This window comes from Akebia trifoliata, chromosome 2 (genome assembly GCF_017979445.1).
Source record: "Akebia trifoliata isolate Shusen 1 chromosome 2, ASM1797944v1, whole genome shotgun sequence".
Taxonomy (NCBI): Eukaryota; Viridiplantae; Streptophyta; class Magnoliopsida; order Ranunculales; family Lardizabalaceae; genus Akebia; species Akebia trifoliata.
In genome coordinates, this window is record NC_141376.1 from 31737958 (window position 1) to 31762702 (window position 24745).

At 36.6% G+C, this 24745-nt stretch overlaps 1 protein-coding gene across 5 annotated transcripts; it reads left to right on the forward strand.

Moving 5' to 3' along the window:
• The first annotated feature begins 988 nt into the window (after positions 1-988).
• LOC147410156 (cold-responsive protein kinase 1-like) lies at positions 989-8456 on the forward strand. 5 transcript variants are annotated; one of them, XM_086432396.1, is made up of 10 exons: positions 989-1408; positions 1525-1768; positions 4820-4887; positions 5966-6038; positions 6378-6557; positions 6686-6861; positions 7177-7295; positions 7458-7592; positions 7714-7864; positions 7970-8456. In XM_086432396.1, the coding sequence occupies exons 6-10, from the start codon at positions 6751-6753 to the stop codon at positions 8162-8164; spliced, it is 711 nt and encodes a 236-aa protein (XP_086288522.1). In that variant the 5' UTR covers positions 989-1408; positions 1525-1768; positions 4820-4887; positions 5966-6038; positions 6378-6557; positions 6686-6750; the 3' UTR covers positions 8165-8456. The 5 variants fall into 5 exon arrangements, with proteins under 5 accessions (XP_086288522.1, XP_086288524.1, XP_086288525.1 ...); XM_086432398.1 differs by having other exon boundaries at positions 6383-6557; XM_086432399.1 differs by lacking the exon at positions 4820-4887 and having other exon boundaries at positions 7970-8034; positions 8196-8456.
• The last annotated feature ends 16289 nt before the right edge of the window (positions 8457-24745 follow it).

Sequence of the window (24745 nt, forward strand, 5' to 3'; positions counted from 1 at the left end):
TCCACACCCGTCTTCAGCAAACAATAAAAGCAAGCAGTGTTCTTGGTGCTGAATCGACCATGTGGCATGGAAAAGATTTGCATCTACTCGTATGTGAAGTATTCTCGTTTTGGAAGCGAATTGATCTAGAGAGTTTCATTTTGCACCCCCAAAATCCATAGCAATAGCTGTCCATAAAGTGGGTATTGACTTATGAAGAAAACAATCCTTGTGGACCACCATGAACCAGGGGAGAAAAATCATCTAATAAAAGAACATGAATAATATAGAGAGCTGCCACCCCAAATGTGTGCTAATTCTTTGGTGATTTACACATTAATTGGGGTGGCGTTAGCAAAAGTTGGTGTGAAAATAAATTCTCTCATAATATAGCATGACCAGGCATTCTTAGGAATACGCTTAAATTTCTGCAATCCAAATAAAGATGGCAGGGCTAAACATCTATCTCTGTTTTTTTTTCTGTTTTGATATTGTGGGTGTCCCCACCCTTCTGATGGGCCTACTCTCACGATCACACGCACCACGCCCTCAAAAAAACCTACATGCAACAAGTTGAGTCAAGGGTCAACATGATCCTGGAGGGTGGCCCCAAGAAATTCATAGCTTCATGGGCTTTCGAACAGTTGACCTTACACTCAATGTGCTTGTCAGGCTAAACATCTATCTCAACATTGTAGAAACAAGCTGAAAGTGTTGTCTGGCACCCCCACAAATTGTTGTAGATCAGACCACATGGAGCCAAATTACTAAGATTCCACAAATAATAAATAACAAAATAGATTGAAATCACTGAAGTTGTTCTAGAATATGAAACACAAATAACAAACGAATCTCATATCTAGTGATTATCATTCAGTAAATCTACAATCACAAATAGACAGAAAAATCAATTTAAAACCATGACATAGTAAATTTAAATATTTAGCAGTTTAAACACACACAAGACAATATTAACAAGCTCATTTTACAAAGGTTGAGCAATTCACTACGTGAAAAACCCAAAATTTGAACAAAATATTTGTTGGGCCTGGCCCGACGAATTTTATAACTTGAAATACCACGGCCTTTCGACCACGTTTCTCTCTCTCTCATAGGCTCGCTCGCTCGCAGTCTCTCCCACGATCACTCTCTCACTGTATCTTTCTCATTGCCTCTCCCTCGATCTCTCTCTTGAACGACATCTCTTTTTCTATAAATCTCTCTCTCTCTCTCTCTGTCTCACTGTCTCTCTCGATCGACCTCTCCATCTCTCACAGTTTCTTTCTCGATCGATCCCTCGATGTCTCTGTCTGTCTCGCTCTCTCTCTCTCGATCTACCTCCCTCGATAGATCTCATCTCCCACTTTATTTGATCGATCGATCTCGATTTAGATCTGATCCTCGTTTTTGATTGATAAGTCATCAAGAGGTATGTTTTTGATTGATAAGTCCAATTCTGTTCATCTGTGGAGAGATCACAGAGATGTATTTGAGGTATCTTCGATTTTGTAAAGTTTTGATGAAATTGATTTGTGATTGATGCAGTTTTTAGTAATTAGAGTTTGAGATTTGATTCGAAAGATGCTGACGAAATTCGAAACAAAGAGTAATCGGGTGAATGGTTTGAGTTTCCATCGTAAGAGGCCATGGATCCTTGCGAGTCTTCACAATGGTGTGATCCAGTTATAGGATTATAGGATGGGCACTCTTATTGATAGATTTGATGAGCATGATGGACCTGTTTGTGGCGTTCATTTTCACAAATCTCAGCTTTTGTTCGTCTCCGGAGGTAATTTTAATTCTAATTTTATATTTCATTTTGTAGTTCATCAATTTCAATTTCTCGTTAGGGTTAACTGTTACCATATCAATTGAGATCATCTTTGTTTCTATCTATAAAATATTGGGGTAGTATAATTCTGTAGATCAGTTTTTGAATTTATACTCCTTTTTAGAAATTTAGGGACAATTGTGAATTGTGAATTTGTGATTGAGTTTCTATAACCAGATCAGTACTAGATAGTAGTAGTTCTCTAATATTTTGTTTAGATGGGAGTAGATCTATACGAATAAGTGTATTTATTAGTAATCTAATCAGCAACAACAATTATCTAATCTAAAATCACTCAATACTATTTAAGTAATATCTAGAAGAATATGAAGAGTTTCAATGATCCTAGCTTTACGAAATTGGTTGTGCTCTTTTGGTTTTTGATCTTGTGACACCTCCAACACCTATTTCCTTGTTTTTGTGAAATTATCTCATCCTTGCTTGAACATTCTGATAATATCTCACATCTGATCTTGAATTTGAACACATCGTCTACTTCTCTTTGGAGTTATTGTTGATTGAGAAAATGAGCTCGAACAACAACACCAAACAATACCAACTATGGCTTTCACACTGAATAAAAAGAAGCAGAGAGAGAGAGAACGAGAGAGCAACACTTTTTTTTCTCAATTTTCTACTAAAGGCTGAGAAAGTCTGGAAGAAAAACACTAGCAAATGAACACTCCACAACAGAACTCTAATCAATTTCATCAAGAACACCATTGCCTTTGACATCAAATTTCAGTGGGCCCACCCTACTTCTTTTGTTTTGAATCAAACCTCATAGTTTATGCTTTTGAAAGAAATCAGGAATTCCTTGGTTCTAATGGAAGATAACCAAGTCTTTTTAACTTTTAAAAGCCTATTAAAAAGCTATATTGCAAGTGGGTGTAAAAGTTGAGGATACATATGCCTATGGGATTCATGCCTGGGTTTAAGTTTTTTTTTCTCTCTTTCACACGTTATCTTTTTCTTTTCTAAAATTAATCATGTCAATTAAAGAGCATCTTTTGTCAAAAAAAAAAAAAAAAAACAAAAATGGTTTCAATGGTATGAGAAGACTATGGAATTGGTTTTCTTTGTAAGCAAGTTTTTGAATGTTGGATGTTTGTCTCTGCCTTTTATGGATCATACAAGTATTTTTTGCAGTCTTGGACTAAGCTACTTGACAGCTACAATAGGGCTGAATTTGAACAGTAATTTGTGTTCTTCTGGGAGTAGTACACTATGAAAAAAAATATTTATTTTAGTCACAATTCCAATATTCTAGTGGAATAATTTTTAATAACTTTGTGGGACTGTGCGCTTTGATTTGGGATTCACATAGGTGTCTGGGGTCAACTAGGGGTACGTATTGGGTAATGGTCATATTTCATTAAGATATTTTTGATGATCTATAATGCCTCACACAGGTCTGTGACCACCATCAATTGTAAGAATGTACATATTTTCCTGGACAATACATTTACTATGTCACATAATTTGTATATCAAGGAATCACTGTTTACAAATTAAGAAGGCATTAGAAACCACTATGGACCTACAAGGCACCTTGTCTTCCGACACAGCTAGTGGAAAACTCACTACAATGGCATATATATCTCTTGTTGATTTAGACAAACATACAACTTCTTCATGCATACTTAGAAGGCATGCCCCCCACCCCACCATTTCTCAATCAGACCTACACCAGTGGTTTTAGCTAGAATCCACATTCTTCAAAGTTGTTAGGTTCTCATTAGCAGTCGGTGACCTTTTCTTCTTTTATTATTTCACATAGCTTTCCGTAGGCCGTAGCACGTCCATTCTTCATCTTTTAGGTGCCCAAGGTGATGATGTATGTCGGGTAAAACTTGGGAAATTTGACCCGTCTAGGTTGCCCATTAATTGTGTTGAGTTCAACGTATCTTGAGTACAAGCTGGGCTGGTCAAGTAAATACTTTTATTTGTAACTTCTTGAAGAAAAACATTAAGGAAGAAGTATAACCCAAAATCAAATCATAAAGTCCATGAAATTAAGAGCACACTATATAACTTGAGAGTGCCTACATATGTTAGCAGATAAGATGAGAATTCAAGTACAATCCTGGATTTCACCCTAGATGACAGCTAGAACCTTTATAAGATTTCCCAAACCCAAAAAAAATCCTTATTTTCATGTTCTTGTAACCTAAAATGATCAATTACAATAATATACAAAAAATTCTTCAAAAAGAAGGACATTGTCCTTATATCATCTATGTCAATATGTCATCTCCATCTTATGCTGCAGGTTTGATTTTTTTAATTATTGGAAAGCAACTTAGGGTATTTCTTTATGAATCAATCCTAACTTATTAGTATAAGTTTAAAGTGACACAAAAATGATGCAACAAAGAAAATGACCACACACAAGACTCAAAATTTAAATGGCTCTCTGCAGCATGCTTACTCCACAGAGGAGATGATTTGGATCAAATCACTATATTCTTAAGCAAATTACAGCCATAGAGATCTTTAATCGCAACCGAATACACAAGTGCAAGTCTTTTCCCAATTAAAACCCCCACACCATCTAAACTAAGAGACACAATCTGAATAGTTCCCACATTAATTAACCTACAGAATATGAGACACCTATCACAACAATTAGGTGAATTTTGTATGCACCAAGACCTTTCCTTAACCGTAGATTTTGAAACATGTCTTGATGATTGATCCGTATAATAAGAGGGGCCTATGCCATCACCTTCACTCATTGTTTTTTTTATGAGCTTTTCTTTTTAAAATAAATATAAATGAAGAGTTTAGTGTTTGATTGTTGGCAAAATAAATTCTTTTTATTTTTTATGTGATGCAGTGATACATCAATTATATGTATATGTTTGATCCTTGCTATATGAAATTGGGAGTGATGGGCTCATCTGATAAGTCTCTTGAGAATATACTAACATCTATTTATTGTGTTAAATACATGATGTTGATACTGATAAAAGAGACAACTTCATAAAAAGGGCTTTCTTTTGACAGTTATCAATTCTGTTATGTATACAAAGGAACGTAGGAGGTTGAGGAGACCTCAAAAGGATTAAACAGAGGTACGGTCACAAACAAAGGAACAAGTAACAAAGCTCTCTAGAAATAGCTAAATTTCATATAGAGGCCCAACTAAACAAATCCTCATCTAGAGACAAAATCTTCCAAACCCATAAATATGTCTTGATAATAATAAAGGATTTTTCTTGACATCTCATTTTGATGCAATGTTTCAGTCTAGAGAAAAACTGAAATGGTCTCAACCAAACATTCCTAGACTATCTAAAACATTCAATGTTTAGTTCGATCTCGACTGAAATCAGAAAATTCTGCTGAAAACCCCTCATATTTCTTTCCAACTAAATACCTAACATATTGGTATTCATCTCATTATTGTTAGAATTTAGAATGGTTAGATATCCAAATTAGTTGGACAAGTGGATAGTGTTGGTGTGATACCAGAGAAAAAGAAATTGTATAATATATATAAATAAATAAATAAGGTAAGAGAATTCTTGAAATTGAGGAGCAAATTCGTGGGTTTTCTCTTGTGAGCAACTCACATAATTATTTACAATAGAGTATTGATGTTACAGTCAAGATATGATGCACGAGACTAATGTATTACAATTGCTCTGTGGGACCTTTCACTTCTGTCTAAAAGAAATTCCTAACCACTATTGAATGAGTAAAACTCCTAAAATCTCACTGTCAGACATATACATAAGAAACGTATTACATACATCCTTGACATAAAATTAACTTAATGAGGTTTGGAGTCCTTGAAGCTTTGTTGCTTCCTCAAAGCCACTGCATATTTGCAAGCTCTAATCACCATTGGAGTTATCCCATCTTTTTTGGAAAACTTTCATACTATGTCAGTAATTATATTAAAAATCTGTGAATTTATATAATGAAGCTATGATTTTACCTGCTCCGAAACAACCAGCATTTTCTTTTGGGAAAAGTGTGTTGGAGGCAGATTTACTTAGAGACAAACAAGAAAAGGAATTGTCGCCTCTACTTTCCTGCACTGAAAGTTTATCTTACTTGATTTTCCTTTCCTTTGTAACTCTTCTTATTTACATCTGTGTAATTCTATAGAAAGTTTACCGTACTTGATGGAATTTAATCCCTTAGGTCTCTTCGCGCTCTGAATATGATTAAGCATGAGTTCTACAACATACGAAACAAATTCCAGGACATCGTTCAGGTAATACTTAAATTTCAAATTTCAAATGATTAGTGTTGGGTGTACAACTACAGACTGCACCCATCCAAGTGCACATGCAAGGGTAAAGGTGACCGACCATTTGATGGGTCCACCTTGGATATCTATGTCCTTTAACCAAACCAATTGAGTGACCGTAACGCCCTTGATGCCCTCTTACTTGTTGGCTCACTGCCCAATAAACATTTGACATGTGGTGCGAATGACATCAGCAATAGAGAGAGCTTCTCTCTTGCCTACTGCCCACATAATTCCATAATTCCATGGATCATCTAGAAATAAATATATCGATTGAACTTATTTTACTTGTTTTGTTAACAGTGCAGTCTGCCTATTTGAGCAGCAATCATCAGATGCAACTGTCACCTCAGATAATGAAGACTCGACAAGGGCCTTTTACAGCTGTTGTTTTGTTACCGTTAGATCAAGGGTTGGTCTGTGTCATTGCAGATCAGCAGTTTCTTTTTTGTGGATATAAAGTTTTTGGGTGAGGAGGAAAAGGTATTGTTCTGTAAAATTCATTCCTATGTTTGTACTGCTGAAATTAATATGATACTAGGTAGGATTTTTGAACTTGGAGATCGTTTTGATGGACCCTGAAATTGTTAGTCTGATCCTTCTATGTGCAGGATGGATGTGTTTGAGCATTCGTGACCTAAGTATTTCCTAGGTGCGTGTGTATGACCTTGCATTCATGTCATGTTCCTATGTGTTGGCTGGGCATACTGAAATTGTACTATGCCTAGACACATGCATTTCAAGTTCTGGAAGAACACTTCTTGTAACTGGAAGCAAGGACAATAGTGTGAGTCTCTCTCTTTCGTCTGCTCTCGCAAGGCATTTATAGATTTGTGTATTTAATCATTTCCAATTGCTTTTTGAGTGTTTTCAATTACATATGCCACATGGTACAACTAAAAAAAGCACTTATACCGGTTGATTACTGTTGGTAATTGTGATTGGAGAAAACATGATCAAGATATATTTTCTTATTCTTATTCTTATTCTTATGTTTATCTTCCAAACAGCTTTTGTGTTTTCTAGAGTGGTGACCATATAGGTGAAACTTGTTCCCTTTTTTAATTGATTTCTCATGTTTATTATCTTCTATGGATTACAGGTGAGATTATGGGAACATGAAAGTAGGTGCTGTATTAGAGTTGGTACTGGTCATATGGGAGCCGTTGGAACTGTTGCATTTTCAAAGAAACGGAAGAATTTCATCGTTAGTGGTAGTAGGTAAGCATTGGGGGACAAACTATGTCTTTCTTGAATGGTTTTTGCTTGCATTTATGTGTTTGAATCTTAGTTGGGGTTTTCATTTCAGATCTTGTAGTTCAATTGATGGGTTGGACTTGGAGCTGTGCATCGGTTTTAATTGCATTTTTTTTTTTTTTGCAGGATTGTTCATAGAGATATCAAGGCAAGCAACATCCTTCTTGACGAAAAATTCCAATCGAAGATTGGGGATTTTGGGCTAACTAGGTTCTTCCTTGAAGACAAAGCGTATCTCAACACCACATTTGCTGGAACTTTGTGAGTTGTTTGCTTATTATACAAAATTATAAGTATTAGATTATAAAACACAATTATGTAATCCACTTGTATGAAAGACTGTAAAAGATTAATCATGGAGTGTTGTTTGTGTCTCTTATAGAGGTTATACGGCCCCTAAATACGTCATTAGAAGAGAATTATCTGAGAAGGCTGACATTTACAGCTTCAGGGTTCTAGTGCTCGAGATCATTAGTTGTAGGAAAAACACAGATCTTTCTGTACCATCAGAAATGCAATATCTTCCCGAATATGTAAGCCTTATAAGCTTTTTCGGGTTCTTATGTTCTTTAATTCTAGTTCTTTTTCTTTCGTTATACTTCAATCTCAATTTGCCAATTTTCTCTTCTTGTATATAGGCATGGAAGCTTTACGAGAAATCTAGAGTACTTGAATTGGTGGATCCAAAACTACATGAAGACAGGTTTGTAGAAAAGGATGTCTTACAAGCAATTCAAGTGACATTCTTATGCTTCCAAGCTTACCCAAACATGCGGCCACCAATGTCGGAGATCGTTGCTATGTTAATTTGTTTTTCTATTACTTTGGGTTGATATCTCGATGTACCAAACCTTTTCCGTGTAGGTACGAGAGCGCTATTAGGATTTTTTAGAAAACAGTAGCAATGGAGGGGAAATCCGAACCTTGAGGAAAATAAGAAGACACGATAGAGCGGAGAGAGCTAGAAGGGATCAAAAACATCACGACCATTTGCTTCTAATTGTATTTTATTTCTAAGCAATTATGTGATGTAATTTCATTTGTAACCGCCCAATTGCTTCAATTAGAGCTTGTTTAGTAATGAAATTTCAATATATAATATGAATTTTGAGTTGTTTAGTTTAATTTGAAGTTTGTTTTATGATTTTTGTTTTGTTTGTTATTTTTCTGATTTTTTTATATTATTATTTCATTTATTGTGATTGGTGAATTAGAGGACTGTCCTATTGTTGGTTAAACCTCCATATTCGACGGCCATATTCTATGGATTTTTTTTTTTAAGCCCATTCTCCAATCAATTTGATAGTCTAGGGCCGTCAAAAAAAAAATTCTACAAGAGAATATTTGACGAGCATATTTGACAGTAGGGTCCGTCAAATTTCTCAAAATTTGACGGGCTAAGACCGTCAAATATGGGTTTTTTTCACATAGTGATTGAAAATGGCATTTTCATGATATTTGTTAAAGATCAAGAATCAATTCACAAGCGAAAAGGAGAGAAGAAACAAGGAGGGAGGGTCGAACTTGAATAGGTTCAACCCCTCATCTTCTCTATTTAATCATAAAAATATGTGGGGTCTACTTAACTTAATTAAATATGTGGGCCCACCTACCTAATAAAAAAAACTCTTAACCCTCCCCCCCCAAGCTGGAGCATTACATATCATAGATACCTAGATTGGAACAAAAAGAAGAAAAAAGTACACGAGTTAAAGGCTTAGTAAAAAATCAGTCAATTGATCACTAGACTTCACATAGGGGTGTGACAATCTGTTTACGCGTAAGTAAATCCCGCACAAAGTAACAATCAACTTCAATGTGCTTTGTGCTCTCATGAAATACAGGGTGTTGCTAGCGATAAAGATGATCGCCTGGTTATCACAATACATTTTCATAGGTAATGGGACATCAACACCTGTGTCGTGAAGAAGAGAATGAACCCATGACATCTCAGAAGCAGTGTGGGCCATTCCATGATACTCAGCTTCAACACTAGAGCGGGCCACCACGTTTTGCTTCTTACCACACCAAGTAACAAGATTTCCATCAACAAATGTGCAATAATCAAAGGTAGACCGACGATCAGAACGGCTCCTGATCCAATCAGCATTAGAGTATCCAAAAATAGTCAAGGAAGAGGAAGGATGGTACAAGAGACCATTTCCAAAAGCACCTTTCAACTAGCTTAGAATACGGCAGACAGCTTTCCAATGAGATTGTCGAGGGGCATGCATAAACTGACGGACCACTCCCACAGCATAAGTAATGTCAGGATGATATCTGTAAAGTATATGTGCTTGCCAACCAACTGTCTGTATCTCCTAGTGTCCCAAAAAATTTTCCCTTGTTCAACATCAAGCTTGATAAAAGGATCTGTAAGAATATCAACTGAACGAGATCCTAGAGTATTTGTCTCAAATAATAAGTCCAACATGTACTTGAGTTGGCATAGAGAGACCTTCCGTGGAATGTGTAACCTCAATCTCAAGGAAGTAACAAAGAAAGCTTAATTCCTTGTGTGGAATTAAGTACCCAAATGAGCCTTCAACTAAGCAATACCCATAGAGTCATTGCTAGTGACAATGATGTCATCCACATGGACAGTAAGAATAACAATACCTGAAGTGGAATGATAGGCAAATACAAAATGATCAGAAGTAGAACACTGAAACCCATACCGAAGCACCATGGAGCTAAATTTGTCAAATCAGGCACGCAGAGACTATTTCAGTTCATACAACACTTTCTTCAACCTACACACCATATGTTATTTCCCTTCAACAGCATAACCTGGGGGCTGATCCATACACACTTTCTCCTATAATTCGTCAGAAGAAATGCATTTTTTATATCTAGTTAGAATAGTGGTCAGTTAGAATTTACTACAACAAAAAAAACAATTCTAACGGAATTGAGTCGAGCAACAGGTGAAAAAAGTCTCACAATGATCCACACCATAAGTCAGAGTGTACCCTTTAACCTCCAATCGAGCCTTAAGTCGATCAGCAGATCCATCCGGTTGATACATCATCGTGTACACCCAACAATAATCAACAGTGATTTTCCTAGAAGGAAGAGGAATAAGTTCCCATGTTTGATTATGATAAAATGCATGCATCTCGTCATTCATAGCAAGTTTCCATCCAGAAGAAGTTAAAGCTAGGTGATAATAACTAGGGACAGAAACAGTGGACGATGAAAATACAAATGAGCAAAAAATAGATGAAAGGCGATGGAAAGATACAAAATTTGATATAGGATGTTTAGTGCAAGAACGAATACTTTCTGCAATGCAATAGGTGTTATAGAAGATGAGAGAGTTATGGGAGGAAACGAGAGGTCCTCAAGAAAATCGGGTGATGGTGCAGGAGGGTCCTCAGGAGAGTAAGGTGATGGTGTGGCTGTAGTTGGACTACATAATACAACTAGATAATGCCAAGAGAGCTGGTAACCTGCAAATTTAGAGAAGACACTGGAAGAGAAACTTTATGCAAAACTAGCTCTCCCAGACGAGAAGAAATGAAATCATAATCTAATTGGCAACCCGAAATAGAGAAGGGAGTAGACTCGCAAAAAATAACATCAGCACTAGTATAATATTTACATCCTACATGATCATAACAACGATAGCCCTTCTGAGTTTTATAGTAACCCAAGAAGACACACTTAACAACAAGAGGAGATAACTTAACGAGACCAATCCCAAAAATGTGGATGAATGAAACACACCCAAAGACTCGTGGAACAATAAGGAATGGCTTGGTTTTAGGATATAACAAGGAAAAAGAAATTTGATTACCCAAGACAGGTATAAGAACCCGATTCATAAGGTAACAAGTAGTAAGCTACATTTACCCAACAAGATTTGGGAACGTACATGTTAAACAATAAAATACGAGTGATATCCAAAAGATGATGAAGCTTACGTTTGGCAATACCATTCTGTTCAGAAGTGTGTGGACAAGTAGTTTGATGGAGAATACCATGGTCTCTGCACAAATCAGACATACAGTTTTAGGTATATTCAAGGGCATTGTCCGAATAGAAAATTATAACATGTTGTTCGAATTAAACAAATATTTCATTATAAAATGTTAAAAAGATTTTGGGTAGTTCAGAACGATCCTTCACTAAAAATAGCTAAATCACTCAAGAATAATCATCCACAAAAATGACAAAATAAGAAAAATCAGATGTATTATTTATCCTTACAGGACCCCAAATGTTTGAATGAACTACATCAAAAGGACTTAACTGACGACTCTTTAAATTAAGGGGAAACTACTACAGTGATGCTTGCATAATTGACATGCCTCACATTCCTAAATTGAAATAAGTTTTAACATGGGAACAAATGGACTAGGTCCTCTGCAATGACGGGTGACCCAAGCGATAATGTCACTGTAAAGGAGAGACTGTAGCACTCAAAACAAGAATTGGCTCATCATGGTCTAGAAAATACAGCCCAATATGTTCATGCCCCGAATCAATCACCTTTTTCGTCCTGAAATCTTGAAAAACACAAGAGGTATGAGAAAATATTACAAGACAGTGCAGTGATTTTGTTGGTTAACTCACAAAAAGAAGATTAAATGGAAACTTAGGAATAAATACGTCAGAAGTTAGTCGTAGAATTGGTAGGATGAAGATCACTAGTTCCAAGCACTGGACAAGAAGAGCCATCAGTTAAGATAATATGAGATTTAGAGAAGTGAAAATTAAAAAAGATTTAGGAGATACCAGACATATGAGCACTACCTCCAGAATCAATAATCCAAGATGAAGGGGATTGAGCAGCTATACAAGTAAATTTACCTGTATTGGCCATTGTTGCAGTGGGAATAGATGAAGGAGAGGGTAGACCTAACAACTTTTGGGTGATCAGACTAAGCTGAACAATAATATGTTGTCATGAGACTCATAATCTTGGGAGTAGAGGGCTGAGTAACAAAGGCTAAAGACATATCAACAGATGCTTGGTGAGCATAAATCAAGACGTCCCCATTTATCCCAACAATAATCATTTGTATGCCCAGTCTTTCCACAATAGTTGTACTTCCAACTAGATCTATCAATACCGTAGCCAGAGCCACCCCACCACCACCACCACCACCACTACAATCACCATGTGTGCCACTACAGCCACCCCAATTATTAAACATGGGAACCGGAGCATCTCTGGGAACAGCCATCGATGTGTACTAAAAGGTTAGTCGAAAAACTACCCAATAATCATGAACAACCAGAACCAATAATCCACACAAAAACGACCTAAACACCACCAAACGCAAAAAAATCTACCTATATAACACTCCCAAAAGTGATCACGAAAACACCCCCCCCCAAAAAAAAAATCACAACAACCAACTATAGACACCCCATTTTTGCACTCGCCTGATTAATCAACTCGTCAATCCGATTGCAATGATTCCCAATGATGGATGTGTATTCCATTGCTTTATTTTGTTACCAGATATGTTTCAGAAATCCGGATGAGGTATCTCGAACTAACAAAACCTTAGAAACCACGCTACGCTAGGAAAATATGACCCTAGAAACATAGAAATCATCATCTTGCAGACCAAAAAGAAACTTCACGATAAAAATCACTAAAAAATTACAAATTACCCATAACCTCAAAACAACCCTAGAGCCTACGTTACGCTTAGGAAAACTCTCTCGAACACATAAAATAACAAATCGGAACCAAATAAATCATTTCACCAATTTTAACAAATTTGACAAAATTACGAAAATGCCCCTCATAAAGTTCACAATCATTTCACATAAAAATTTTCATAAATGACACAAACCAACATTCTCATTGAATTCCTTACGAAAAACCGATTCTAAAAAATATCCTAGAACATTAAAAACCGACTTGAAACGTGAAAAGTCCTCTCCGGGGGCAAAACGGTAATTTCACAATTTTCATAATTAAAAAATTCGAAATTAATAAATAAAATATTAAATAATTAAAGTGAAACATTGATGAAATTAATTTAAAATTTTGAACCTAAAAAATCGATCAATCGGACTTTCGGGTAAAATTGTTGAGGGTTCATGGGATATTTCTTTAAGGACCCCTCCATTTGGGGGTCCTAAGAATTAAAGAAATAATGGAAGGGGGTTCTCCAAAAATTTAAAGTCAATCAAGCAAGACTGTAGTCAAAGTATTAAAGTCAATCAAGTGAGACTAAAGTCAAAATTAAAGTCAATTAAGCAAGACTGAAGTCAAAATATTAAAAGTCAATCAATTAAGACTAAAGTCAAAACATTAAAAGTCAATCAAATAAGACCAAAAGTCATAATAGAATTCTAATTAAATAATAACTCTATCTAATAGAGTTCTAACTTAAAAACAATTCTACCTAAAACAATTCTAATTAAAACACAATTCTACCTAAAACAATTTTAACTAAAACACAACTCTAATTAAAAGATCTCTAATTAAACACTAACTCTATCCAAATCAACCTTAAAAAAATTCTATAAATAGAGGTGCTCACACCCTATTTTCGTATCAAATCATAAACCCTAAGAGAAGTAGGTCTAGAAGCTCCCCTAGCCCCCAATAAACCCTAGTTTTTGAGTCCCAACTCCTTACCTAACATCCCTCATTCAATTTTAGTCTAGAAAACACCTAAAATCCCTCCAAAAACATCCCCAAATCCGCAACAAACTTGAAGAGTTCAGATCCAAAAACAAGGAGATACCTTGATCTAGGAGATCCGAAGTCAAATCCAGAGACAGAACGAAGCAAGGGAGTACAGTACAAGGAGCTCTTTTTGTCAGATCTGAGGGAACAAAATCCTTGCTACCGGAAAGGTATGTAATTTTTTTATTTTTATCTAGGTTTTTAGCAATGTGATATATTTGGGAAGTTAGTAGAGACCGGCTTTGGCCGGGCGGGGTTGGTGCCTAACACCTTCCAACCCCGTAACATGATCCCCGAATTTAGATTTTTTGTGCTAGATTAGTTCTTTTTATCCATGTTAGAGTCAGTTTGGTTCCTAGACCACAATAACTAGGTGGCGACTCCCAAACCTCAAGAGTCAAAAGCGGATCCGTGCACCCCGCGGATCGAGGGCGCTTTCAGTGGCGACTCCACTGGGGACTATTGAGGATCAAACTTGAAAAACCCCAAGTATGGGAGCATTGCCAAGATGACCTAGATTTTTTTATTATTTAGTTGGATTTATTTTATTTATTTTTTCTGTTTATTTATTTTTTGTCTTGATTGTAGATGATTTTGGGTATTGCATTTTTTTTTTCCAATTAAGGATCACTCTTTGATGACCCCTAAATAATGAAAGATTCAAATTGACCTATGAAAATGATGGAATGATGAAGGTTGGACAGAAATATTAAAACGTTTTTAGAGAATATTCTAGTGAGAATTAAGTCTGGGAGCCTATTAATAAAACATAGATCTCGTCGAGTAGATTAATTTAGAATCTGAGTTCACTCAATTTCGTTATCGGAAGCCTTAGATATCATCGATGCAAGTTCAATCTGTAAATCTGGAATTATTTCTGAATGAAAGTTGGGACAGCAATGTTAAAACTTTTTTAGAGAATATTCTAGTGAGAATTAAGTCTGGGAGCCTTTTAATAAAACATAGATCTCGTCGAGTAGATTAATTTAGAATCTGACTTCACTCAATTTCGTTATCGGAAGCCTTAGATATCATCGATGCAAGTTCAATCTGTAAATCTGAAATTATTTCTGAATGAAAGTTGGGACAGCAACGTTAAAACGTTTTTACAGAACATTCTGGTGAGAACTAAGTCTGGACACCTATTACTAAAATGTAGATCTCATCGAGTAGATTAATTTAGAACTTGAGTTCACTTGATTTCGTTATCGGGAGCCTTAGATATCATCGATACAAGTTCAGATTGTATTTTCCTAATTCACAGAAAATCTGAATTTATCTAATGTTGGCACAATTAATGTTCTTGAGAGTGAGCTCATCTCAACCATTGTCATTCTATCATCAATGTAACACCTATTGGAATCTCGATTTATTTTGGATCACCCAAAAGTGATCATTGATTGGACCTTAAAAATTATAAAAATTATGCTTATTGCAATGTTTGTTTGATCATTATCATATGCCATATTCATTGATTAATTTACCATGATCTTGCTTGAAATACATGATTGATGTTGATCGTAATGTTAATGTGCTTATGTGATGGGAATAATGTGATCTTAATTGAATATTCATATGATTTGAATGATTTTGGTTTTGATTAAATGTATGATTGGTTTGATTGGATCCATGGGCCCATTTGTTTGAAAAAGGTCCCGGGCACACCCCACCCTGTTTTGCACACACCACATGCACGTTTACTGTTTTACTCACTTACATGTCCCATTTAGCCATCGTGGCACTAGTGCGTGGCCCGGTCTCTTCGGAGATGCGACGTCATTCATGAAACCGACAACTCCAGTCACGTACCTTAGGGTATATCAAACTGGGGGCATCAATACCATCTGATCAGGTGATTCTGAGAAGTATGTTGATGCACCCAAGCTGGAGCGACCTGAGCCTTTGACCTATTGTAAGCCACACAGTCACATGTCCCGATTGCCAACGTAGTACTAGTACGTGGTCGGTCCCCTCGTGGGATGCCAAACCATTTATGAAAGCTACAACTCTTGACTCGTACCCGTAGGTATAAAAGATAGTCTAAGTATATCAATTGCACTTCTTGGTCAAAACCGGTGCCTAAGCAAGATCTTGTCCCGTTGTACCCTACTGTACGAGGGGGATAGACTACGTCTATTCTAGACGAAAGGTATTTAAGTGAGCCCTTGCTCAGCATTGTGCGCCACCTCTCAACTGGAGATCAAACTGGCTGTTTTTGGCTTCAGAGAAGTGAATTGAGGTTTTAGATTATCACCTATACGGTATATCAAACCAAGTCACCACGTATCGAAAGGTATATAGGTGTGCTTGGGCAAGGGTGGCCAGATAAAAATGCATTGCACATAGTAAGCTTAGAGTCTAGAAACCTTCCCAGTAGGTCACGACTCGAACTTATCGTGGGTGTTCCCGGGTTGTTTATTTAATGAATGCATGTGATTGATGAATGTATGTGAGTGATGAAATCAAGAATGTATGGTTGTCCTCAAGGATAAAAAATTTTCTTTTTGAAAATTAAAATGGGTGCACCGACCCAATAAAGAATCCATTTTTTGTAATAATTTATAATGACCCAGTCCATCTCGATCCAATAATCATGATGGTGAAAGCGCCCTCGATCGGCGGGGTGTGCGGATCCGCTTTTGACTCTTGAGGTTTGGGAGTCGCCACCTAGTTATTGTGGTCTAGGAACCAAACTGACTCTAACATGGATAAAAAGAACTAATCTACCACAAAAAATCTAAATTCGGGGATCATGTTACGGGGTTGGAAGGTGTTAGGCACCAACCCCGCCCGGCCAAAGTCGGTCTCTACTAACTTCCCAAATATATCACATTGCTAAAAACCTATATAAAAATAAAAAAAATTACATACCTTTCCGATAGCAAGGATTTTGTTCCCTCAGATCTGACAAAAAGAGCTCCTTGTACTGTACTCCCTTGCTTCGTTCTGTCTCCGGATTTGACTTCGGATCTCCTACAATAAGGTATCTCCTTATTTTTGGATCTGAACTCTTGAAGTTTGTTGTGGATTTGGGGGTGTTTTTTGAGGGATTTTAGGTGTTTTCTAGACTAAAATTGAAGGAGGGATGTTAGGTAAGGAGTTGAGGCTCCAAAACTAGGGTTTATAGGGGGCTAGGGGAGCTTCTAAACCTACTTCTCTTAGGGTTTATGATTTGATAGGGTGTGAGCACCTCTATTTATAGATGTTTTTAGGGGTTGATTTGGATAGAGTTAGTGTTTAATTAGAGATCTTTTAATTAGAGTTGTGTTTTAATTTGACTTGTTTTAGGTAGAATTGTTTTTTAATTAGAATTGTTTTAGGTAGAATTGTGTTTTAATTCAAATTGTTTTAGGTAGAATTGTTTTTAAGTTAGAACTCTATTAGATAGAGTTATTATTTAATTAGATCTCTATTATGACTTTTAGTCTTATTTGATTGACTTTTAATGTTTTGACTTTAGTCTTAATTGATCGACTTTCAATATCTTGACTTTAGTCTTGCTTAATTGACTTTAATTTTGACTTCAGTCTCACTTGATTGACTTTAATACCTTGACTTCAGTCTTGCTTGATTTACTTTAAATTTTTGGAGAAGGCCCCCTCCATTATTTCTTTAATTCTTTGGACCCCCAAATGGAGGGGTCCTTAAAGAAATATCCCACGAACCCTCAACAATTTTGCCTGAGAGTCCGATTAATCGATTTTTTAGGTTCAAAATTTTAAATTAATTTCATTAATATTTAAATTTAATTATTTAATATTTTATTTATTAATTTCGAAATTTTTTATCATGAAAATTGTGGAATTACCGTTTTGCCCCCGGAGAGGACTTTTCACGTTTTAAGTCGGTTTTTAATGTTCTAGGATGTTTTAGAATCGATTTTTCGTAAGGAATTCAATGGAAATATTAGTTTGTGTCATTTATGAAGTTTTTTTTGTGTGAAATGATTGTAAACTTTATGAGGGGCATTTTCGTAATTTTGTCAAATTCTGTTAAAATTGGTGAAATGATTTATTTGGTTCCGATTTGTTATTTTATGTGTTCGAGAGAGTTTTCCTAAGCGTAACGTAGGCCCTAGGGTTGTTTTGAGGTTAGGGGTATTTTGGTAATTTGATAATTTTTAGTGATTTTTATCGTGAAGTTTCTTTTTGATCTGCAAGATGATGATTTCTATGTTTCTGGGGTCGTATTTTCCTAGCGTAGCGTGGTTTCTAAGGTTTTGTCAGTTCGAGATACCTCATCCGGATTTCTGAAACACATCTGGCAACAAAATAAAGTAATGGAATACACATCCATCATTGGGAATCATTGCAATCGGATTGACGAGTTGATTAATCAGGCGAGTACAAAAATGAGGTGTCTACAGATGCCCCTCTTTGGCAGAGGGTTGAAGCAAACTAGATAGCAAATCTATTTTGGTAGATAGTGCGATATCCGAATGCCAAAGCTAGTGACATTTCATTTTGCAGCCTGATTTAGCAATTCGTCGGGGTATTCCGATCATTGAGCATAAAACTCTCCTCGAACTAAAAAAATGTCAGGTCGTTGAGCGCAAACTCTCACTGACGGTGTCAGATCCTTGAATTTTAGAAAATTCTCCTTGACTGATGTAGCAACTGTGCAAGTGTGTGGCTTAAAATCTAAGCATAATTTGAGTATAAACTGAGCATAATTTGAATATAAACTGAGCATAATTTGAATATAAAATGAGCATAAACTGAGCAAAATTTCGAGAAAACCCTCGGCGGCATCTGAGCATAGTTCCAAGAAAACCCTTGGCGGTAACTGAGCATAGTTCCGAGAAAACTCTCGGCGGCATCTGAGCATAGTTCCGAGAAAACCCTCGGCGGTAACTGAGCATAGTTTCGAGAAAACCCTCGGCGGTAACTGAGCATAGTTCCGAGAAAACTCTCGGCGGCATCTGAGCATAGTTCCGAGAAAACCCTCAGCGGTAACTGAGCATAGTTCCAAAAAAACCCTCGGCGGTATCTATGCATAGTTCCGAGAAAACCCTCGGCGGTATCTGAGCATAGTTCCGAGAAAACCCTCGGCGGTAACTGAGCATAGTTCCGAGAAAACCCTCGGCGGCATCTAAGCATAGTTCCGAGAAAACCCTCGGCGGTATCTGAGCATAGTTCCGAGAAAACCCTCGGCGGCATCTGAGCATAGTTCCGAGAAAACCCTTGGCGGCATCTGAGCATAGTTCCGAGAAAACCCTCGGCGGTAACTGAGCATAGTTCCGAGAAAACCCTCGGCGGCATCTGAGCATAGTTTCGAGAAAACCCTCGGCGGTAACTGAGCATAGTTCCGAGAAAACCCTCGGCGGTATCTGAGCATAGTTCCAAGAAAACCCTCGGCGGTAACTGAGCATAGTTCCGAGAAAACCCTCGGCGGTAACTGAGCATAATCCAAGATAACCCTTGGCGAAAACTGAGCAAAATCCAAGTTAACCCTTGGCGGCAACTGAGCAAAATCCAAGATAACCCTTGGCGGAAACTGAGCAAAACTGGTAGAGGGATGAATGAATTTTGGGAAAGAATGAACGAATTTGGAGAAAACTGATTAGAACAAACCGGAGAACGAATAAATCTGGAAGATAATGAATCTGGAGGAGAAATGATTGATTCCAAGAATGATTGAATCTGGAAAAGAATCTGGAGACTGAAAGAATGTTATATCTCCTATGTGAGATCCGAAATGCTTTTGTTTGAACCTCAAGGATTTATCAAAAAATTTTAAAACCTGAATTTTTATTTCTTTCGAACCTCAAGAGTTTTTTGAAAAACTGTTATCAAGAGGGTTACCTTAAATTTGGATCTCTTAGGATTAACACTACTCAAAAGCAAAATGCCTCTAGTTTGACAATGACCATGGCCTTGAAAATAATTGATCACATCATAAAAAAATGCCCCTAGTATAAGGGGGAAAAGTTACATTAAAAAAAGAAAGAAAATGCCCCTTGTATGAAGGTTTGAAATAATTGATTACCACAAGCGCAATAAAGACTCAACTTTTTAATTTTGATTAATTTTATTGAAGGTTTTGAGTCAGGCTCAAGAGTACAAAATTATTTTCTTTCGAGTTTCATCATAGAATTCACCCTTCTCTCCATTGGTTCACTTAGGGAAGTAAACATTTTCAGATCGATCGTAGACAGAATACTTGTGGCTTCTGAGTCTATGCCGGGTTTAGGCTAAGTATTGAACTTGATTATTCGGACTTCTGATGTTTCAGCTTGGACTGCTCTCAGCTTAGGATTTTCTTCTATTTTTTTCTTTATTGCTCTAATTTTTGCCTAGATCGCCTTTTCAGGTTTTCAATCTAGCGAGCTTGCTCTAACTTTTGCCTAGATCGCCTCTTCAGGTTTTCGGTCTAGCGAGCTCTTTTTTTTTATTTTTTTTTTGCTCTGATTGTTGTCAAAGTTGTCCTTTCAGATTTTCAACCTTGCGAGCTTGCCTTAATTTTTGCCTAAGTGGCCCTTTTTGGATTTTCAACTTAGCAGGCTTTATCATTTTTTATCTTTTTCTTCTACTCTGAACTTCTGAAGTTACTGTCTGATCATGCTTTGATATCTTCCTTGACTTCTCGCACGGTACTTAGGAGGACGTTTATAGGTAGGCTTGGGACTGGGTATAAAAAGAAAGGGATTTTGAGGCTCAAAAACCCAAATGCCCCTTGTGTGGCATTTCCTTTAAATTATTTCTTTTTCTTTAAATTTTCTTTCCCACTTTGAATGATATTTCTTTTTTTTTGAATTTTTTTCTTGATTTTTTTTTATATTGTGTGGGAAATACATTTTTTTATTTTGATGTGGTCGGACCTGAAGTAATTTCTCAGGTTGCCTACGTACCCCAGAATTTTGGGATCAGACCAAAACGTAGTTGGAAGCTTCCCTCCCCTAGTTAGGTGATCGGGCTGAGAAAGAAAAAGGCATAATTTTTTTTTGAAAATACTACAAAAGGGTTGAGAAAGGATATATTGAACTGGGTAACTGGGTAATATGAAGGTTGATTCGGCCAAAGATGGCCTCCTTAAATGTAGTACCGTTTGATTTAGTCAAGGTTGGTTGGTTCTGGTAATTCAATTCCATCATGATCTTGAAGTTTGACAGTCTTTCCTGATAATATTTTCTTAACGAATGAATTTCTCCAATTGGATTCAGACTTTCTCCTATAGTCGAGGAGGAGTGTTCAATTTTCTTTGAAGTCTGATAGTTAAATCCTTGACTTGTAAATGATGAGCTTTGACCTTTTTGTCCAATGCACGGGTGACTCTTCTTAGATAAGTTTGCACATGGTACAGGGCTTTAACTCGTTTTCTTCTATCAAGTTTAATTCTTCATACTACTGACGAACCCAATCTGTTTCTAACAAATGATTTTCCAACAAGACCCTGAGAGACGGAATTTTCATTTCAACTGGCAAGACTGCTTCCATGCCATACACTAAAGAGTAGGGAGTAGCTCCAGTAGAGGATCGAATTGAAGTTCGATATGTCCATAGCGTGAATGATAATTTTTCTGACCAATCTCGATGTGATTGACACATTTTCCTGATGATAGTCTTGACACTCTTACTAACTGTTTCAACCGTTCCATTGATCTGAGAACGGTAGGGGGATGATTTGTGCTTCCGGATCTTCAACTTTAAACATAGAGTAATGATTTATGCTTTGAAGCACGACCATTATCAGAGATCAGTTCAAAAGGTACCCCCATATCGACTGATAATATGTGCTTTGAAACTCAAGATGTAGTAAGGATAGTGCTGATACATTTTATAACATCTTCTTTAATTCCATCGATATAGACGAGTATCTATTCCGTGTTGAACAACACCCAAGCTTGCACCTAACACATCCTCATCAGATCACACGAACAAGTCTTTTGAAATTTCTGAGTAAATTCATTATCCCTTCGTGTTCCTTTAGGGATAGGAGGGTTTCTATTTGAATCTCTTTAGGAAATATTTTCTGTTCCGAGGTCAATAACCTTTGTTTTCTTGATTAAACGTTGAGCCTGACTCTTATCTTCTTGCTCAAGAAAGAAATCTATCCTTGAAGCCAGATTAGTAGTTAATTCGTTAATGCGCTCGAGATATTCAAATATTTCCTTTAGCCAATCAAATTCAAAAGGGGCGACAGACACCTCTATGACTCGACAAACTAACTCGACTCGACAGAAAAAGAGTAGACTCGATCTAAAGAAAATATGACATTGAAAAATTGGACTCGAGCTAACTCAAATAACTCATGAAAACTCAATACAACTACCCACAACGGGCTTGATTAGGACTAAGGACTGAGACATTGCTTATAACCGACAAGACTAAAGTACTATGATCTTCAGGGAATAACTGGGCGATGTTAAGAAATTCTAAAGGATTGATTTGGCGTTGACGTTCGTTCCAACTGACTGGACTAGTAACCCTAGCTAGACGGTGGACGATTGAGCTTAGGTACAATGATAACCCTTAAACCTCTTTGAAGGTGAATTTAACCAATTTCAGTGTCACCCCCTTGATAACATTTTAAATGAACCCTGAGATTTTATTGAATTTTGTGCACCAATCCATTAAACAATTCATCCGCTCAATGATTATTCAGAAGGAAATAATTTTATTGCACTCTTGAAAATTATTGGAAATAATGTTTTCATTGAATAAAACTTTCACAAATCTGATTATTTTTTTGCAAGTCATTTTCTTTTTAGAAAAACATATTTTGATAATTTTACAAGATCCATGCAAAAAAAAAAAGATTTTTGGTGAAGAACATATTTCAAAAAAATTTCATGCAAAAATAGATCTTTTGTAAATAATTTTTCCTTCATTTTCTTTTCTTTCGGAAAACATTTTCTTCTGAAAAATATTTTTTCTCTGAAAAATAGTTTGTTATTTGGAAAGCATTTTCTCTTGGAAAATCTTGTTCTTATGGAAAACATTTTCTGGAAAATACTTTTTCTTAGAAAACAATACTTTTTTTGGAAAATATATGTATATTTTTTAGAGAACATTTCTTCTAGAAAATACTTTCCTTTTGTAAACCATTTCTTTTCTTTAAAAATGGGTTGAAACCCGAATTTAGAAAGGAATTTGATTTCCATTTTGATCTAAATGGCCCGACCCATCATGATTATTGGATCGAGATGGATTGGGTCATTATAAATTATTGCAAAAAATTGATTCTTTATTGGGTCGGTGCACCCATTTTAATTTTCAAAAAGAAAATTTTTTATCCTTGAGGACAACCATACATTCTTGATCTCATCATTCACATCACTCACATACATTCATCAATCACATGCATTCATTCAATAAACAACCCGGGAACACCCACGATAAGTTTGAGTCGTGACCTACTGGGAAGGTTTCTAGACTCTAAGCTTACTACGTGCAATGCATTTTTATCTGGCCACCCTTGCCCAAGAACACCTATATACCTTTCGATACGTGGTGACTTGGTTTGATATACCGTATAGGTGATAATCTAAAACCTCAATTCACTTCTCTGAAGCCAAAAACAGCCAGTTTGATCTCCAGTTGAGAGGTGGCGCACAATGCTGAGCAAGGGCCCACTTAAATACCTCTCGTCTAGAATAGACGTAGTCTATCCCCCTCGTACAGTAGGGTATAGCGGGGCAAGATCTTGCTTAGGCACCGGTTTTGACCAAGAAGTGCAATTGATATACTTAGACTATCTTTTATACCTACGGGTACGAGTCAAGAGTTGTAGCTTTCATAAATGGTTTGGCATCCCACGAGGGGACCGACCACGTACTAGTACTACGTTGGCAATCGGGACATGTGACTGTGTGGCTTACAATAGGTCAAAGGCTCAGGTCGCTCCAGCCTGGGTGCATCAACATACTTCTCAGAATCACCTGATCAGATAGTATTGGTGCCCCCAGTTTGATATACCCTAAGGTACGTGACTGGAGTTGTGGGTTTCATGAATGACGTCGCATCTCGGAAGAGACCGGACCACGCACTAGTGCCACGTTGGCTAAATGGGACGTGTAAGTGAGTAAAACAGTAAACGTGCATGTGGTGTGTGCAAAACAGGGTGGGGTGTGCCCGGGACCTTTTTCAAACAAATGGACCCATGGATCCAATCAAACCAATCATACATTTAATCAAAACCAAAATCATTCAAATCATATGAATATTCAATTAAGATCACATTATTCCCATCACATAAGCACATTAACATTACGATCAACATCAATCATGTATTTCAAGCAAGATCATGGTAAATTAATCAATAAATATGGCATATGATAATGATCAAACAAATATTGCAATAGGCATAATTTTTATAATTTTTAAGGTCCAATCAATGATCACTTTTGGGTGATTCAAAATAAATAGAGATTCCAATAGGTATTACATTGATGATAGAATGACAATGGTTGAGATGAGCTCACTCTCAAGAACATTAATTGTGCCAACATTAGATAAATTCAGATTTTCTATGAATTAGGAAAATACAATCTGAACTTGTATCGATGATATCTAAGGCTCCCGATAACGAAATCGAGTGAACTCGAGTTCTAAATTAATCTACTCGATGAGATCTACATTTTATTAATAGGTGTCCAGACTTAGTTCTCACCAGAATGTTCTGTAAAAACGTTTTAACGTTGCTGTCCCAACTTTCATTCCGAAATAATTCCAGATTTACAGATTGAACTTGCATCGATGATATCTAAGGCTTCCGATAACGAAATTGAGTGAACTCAGATTCTAAATTAATCTAC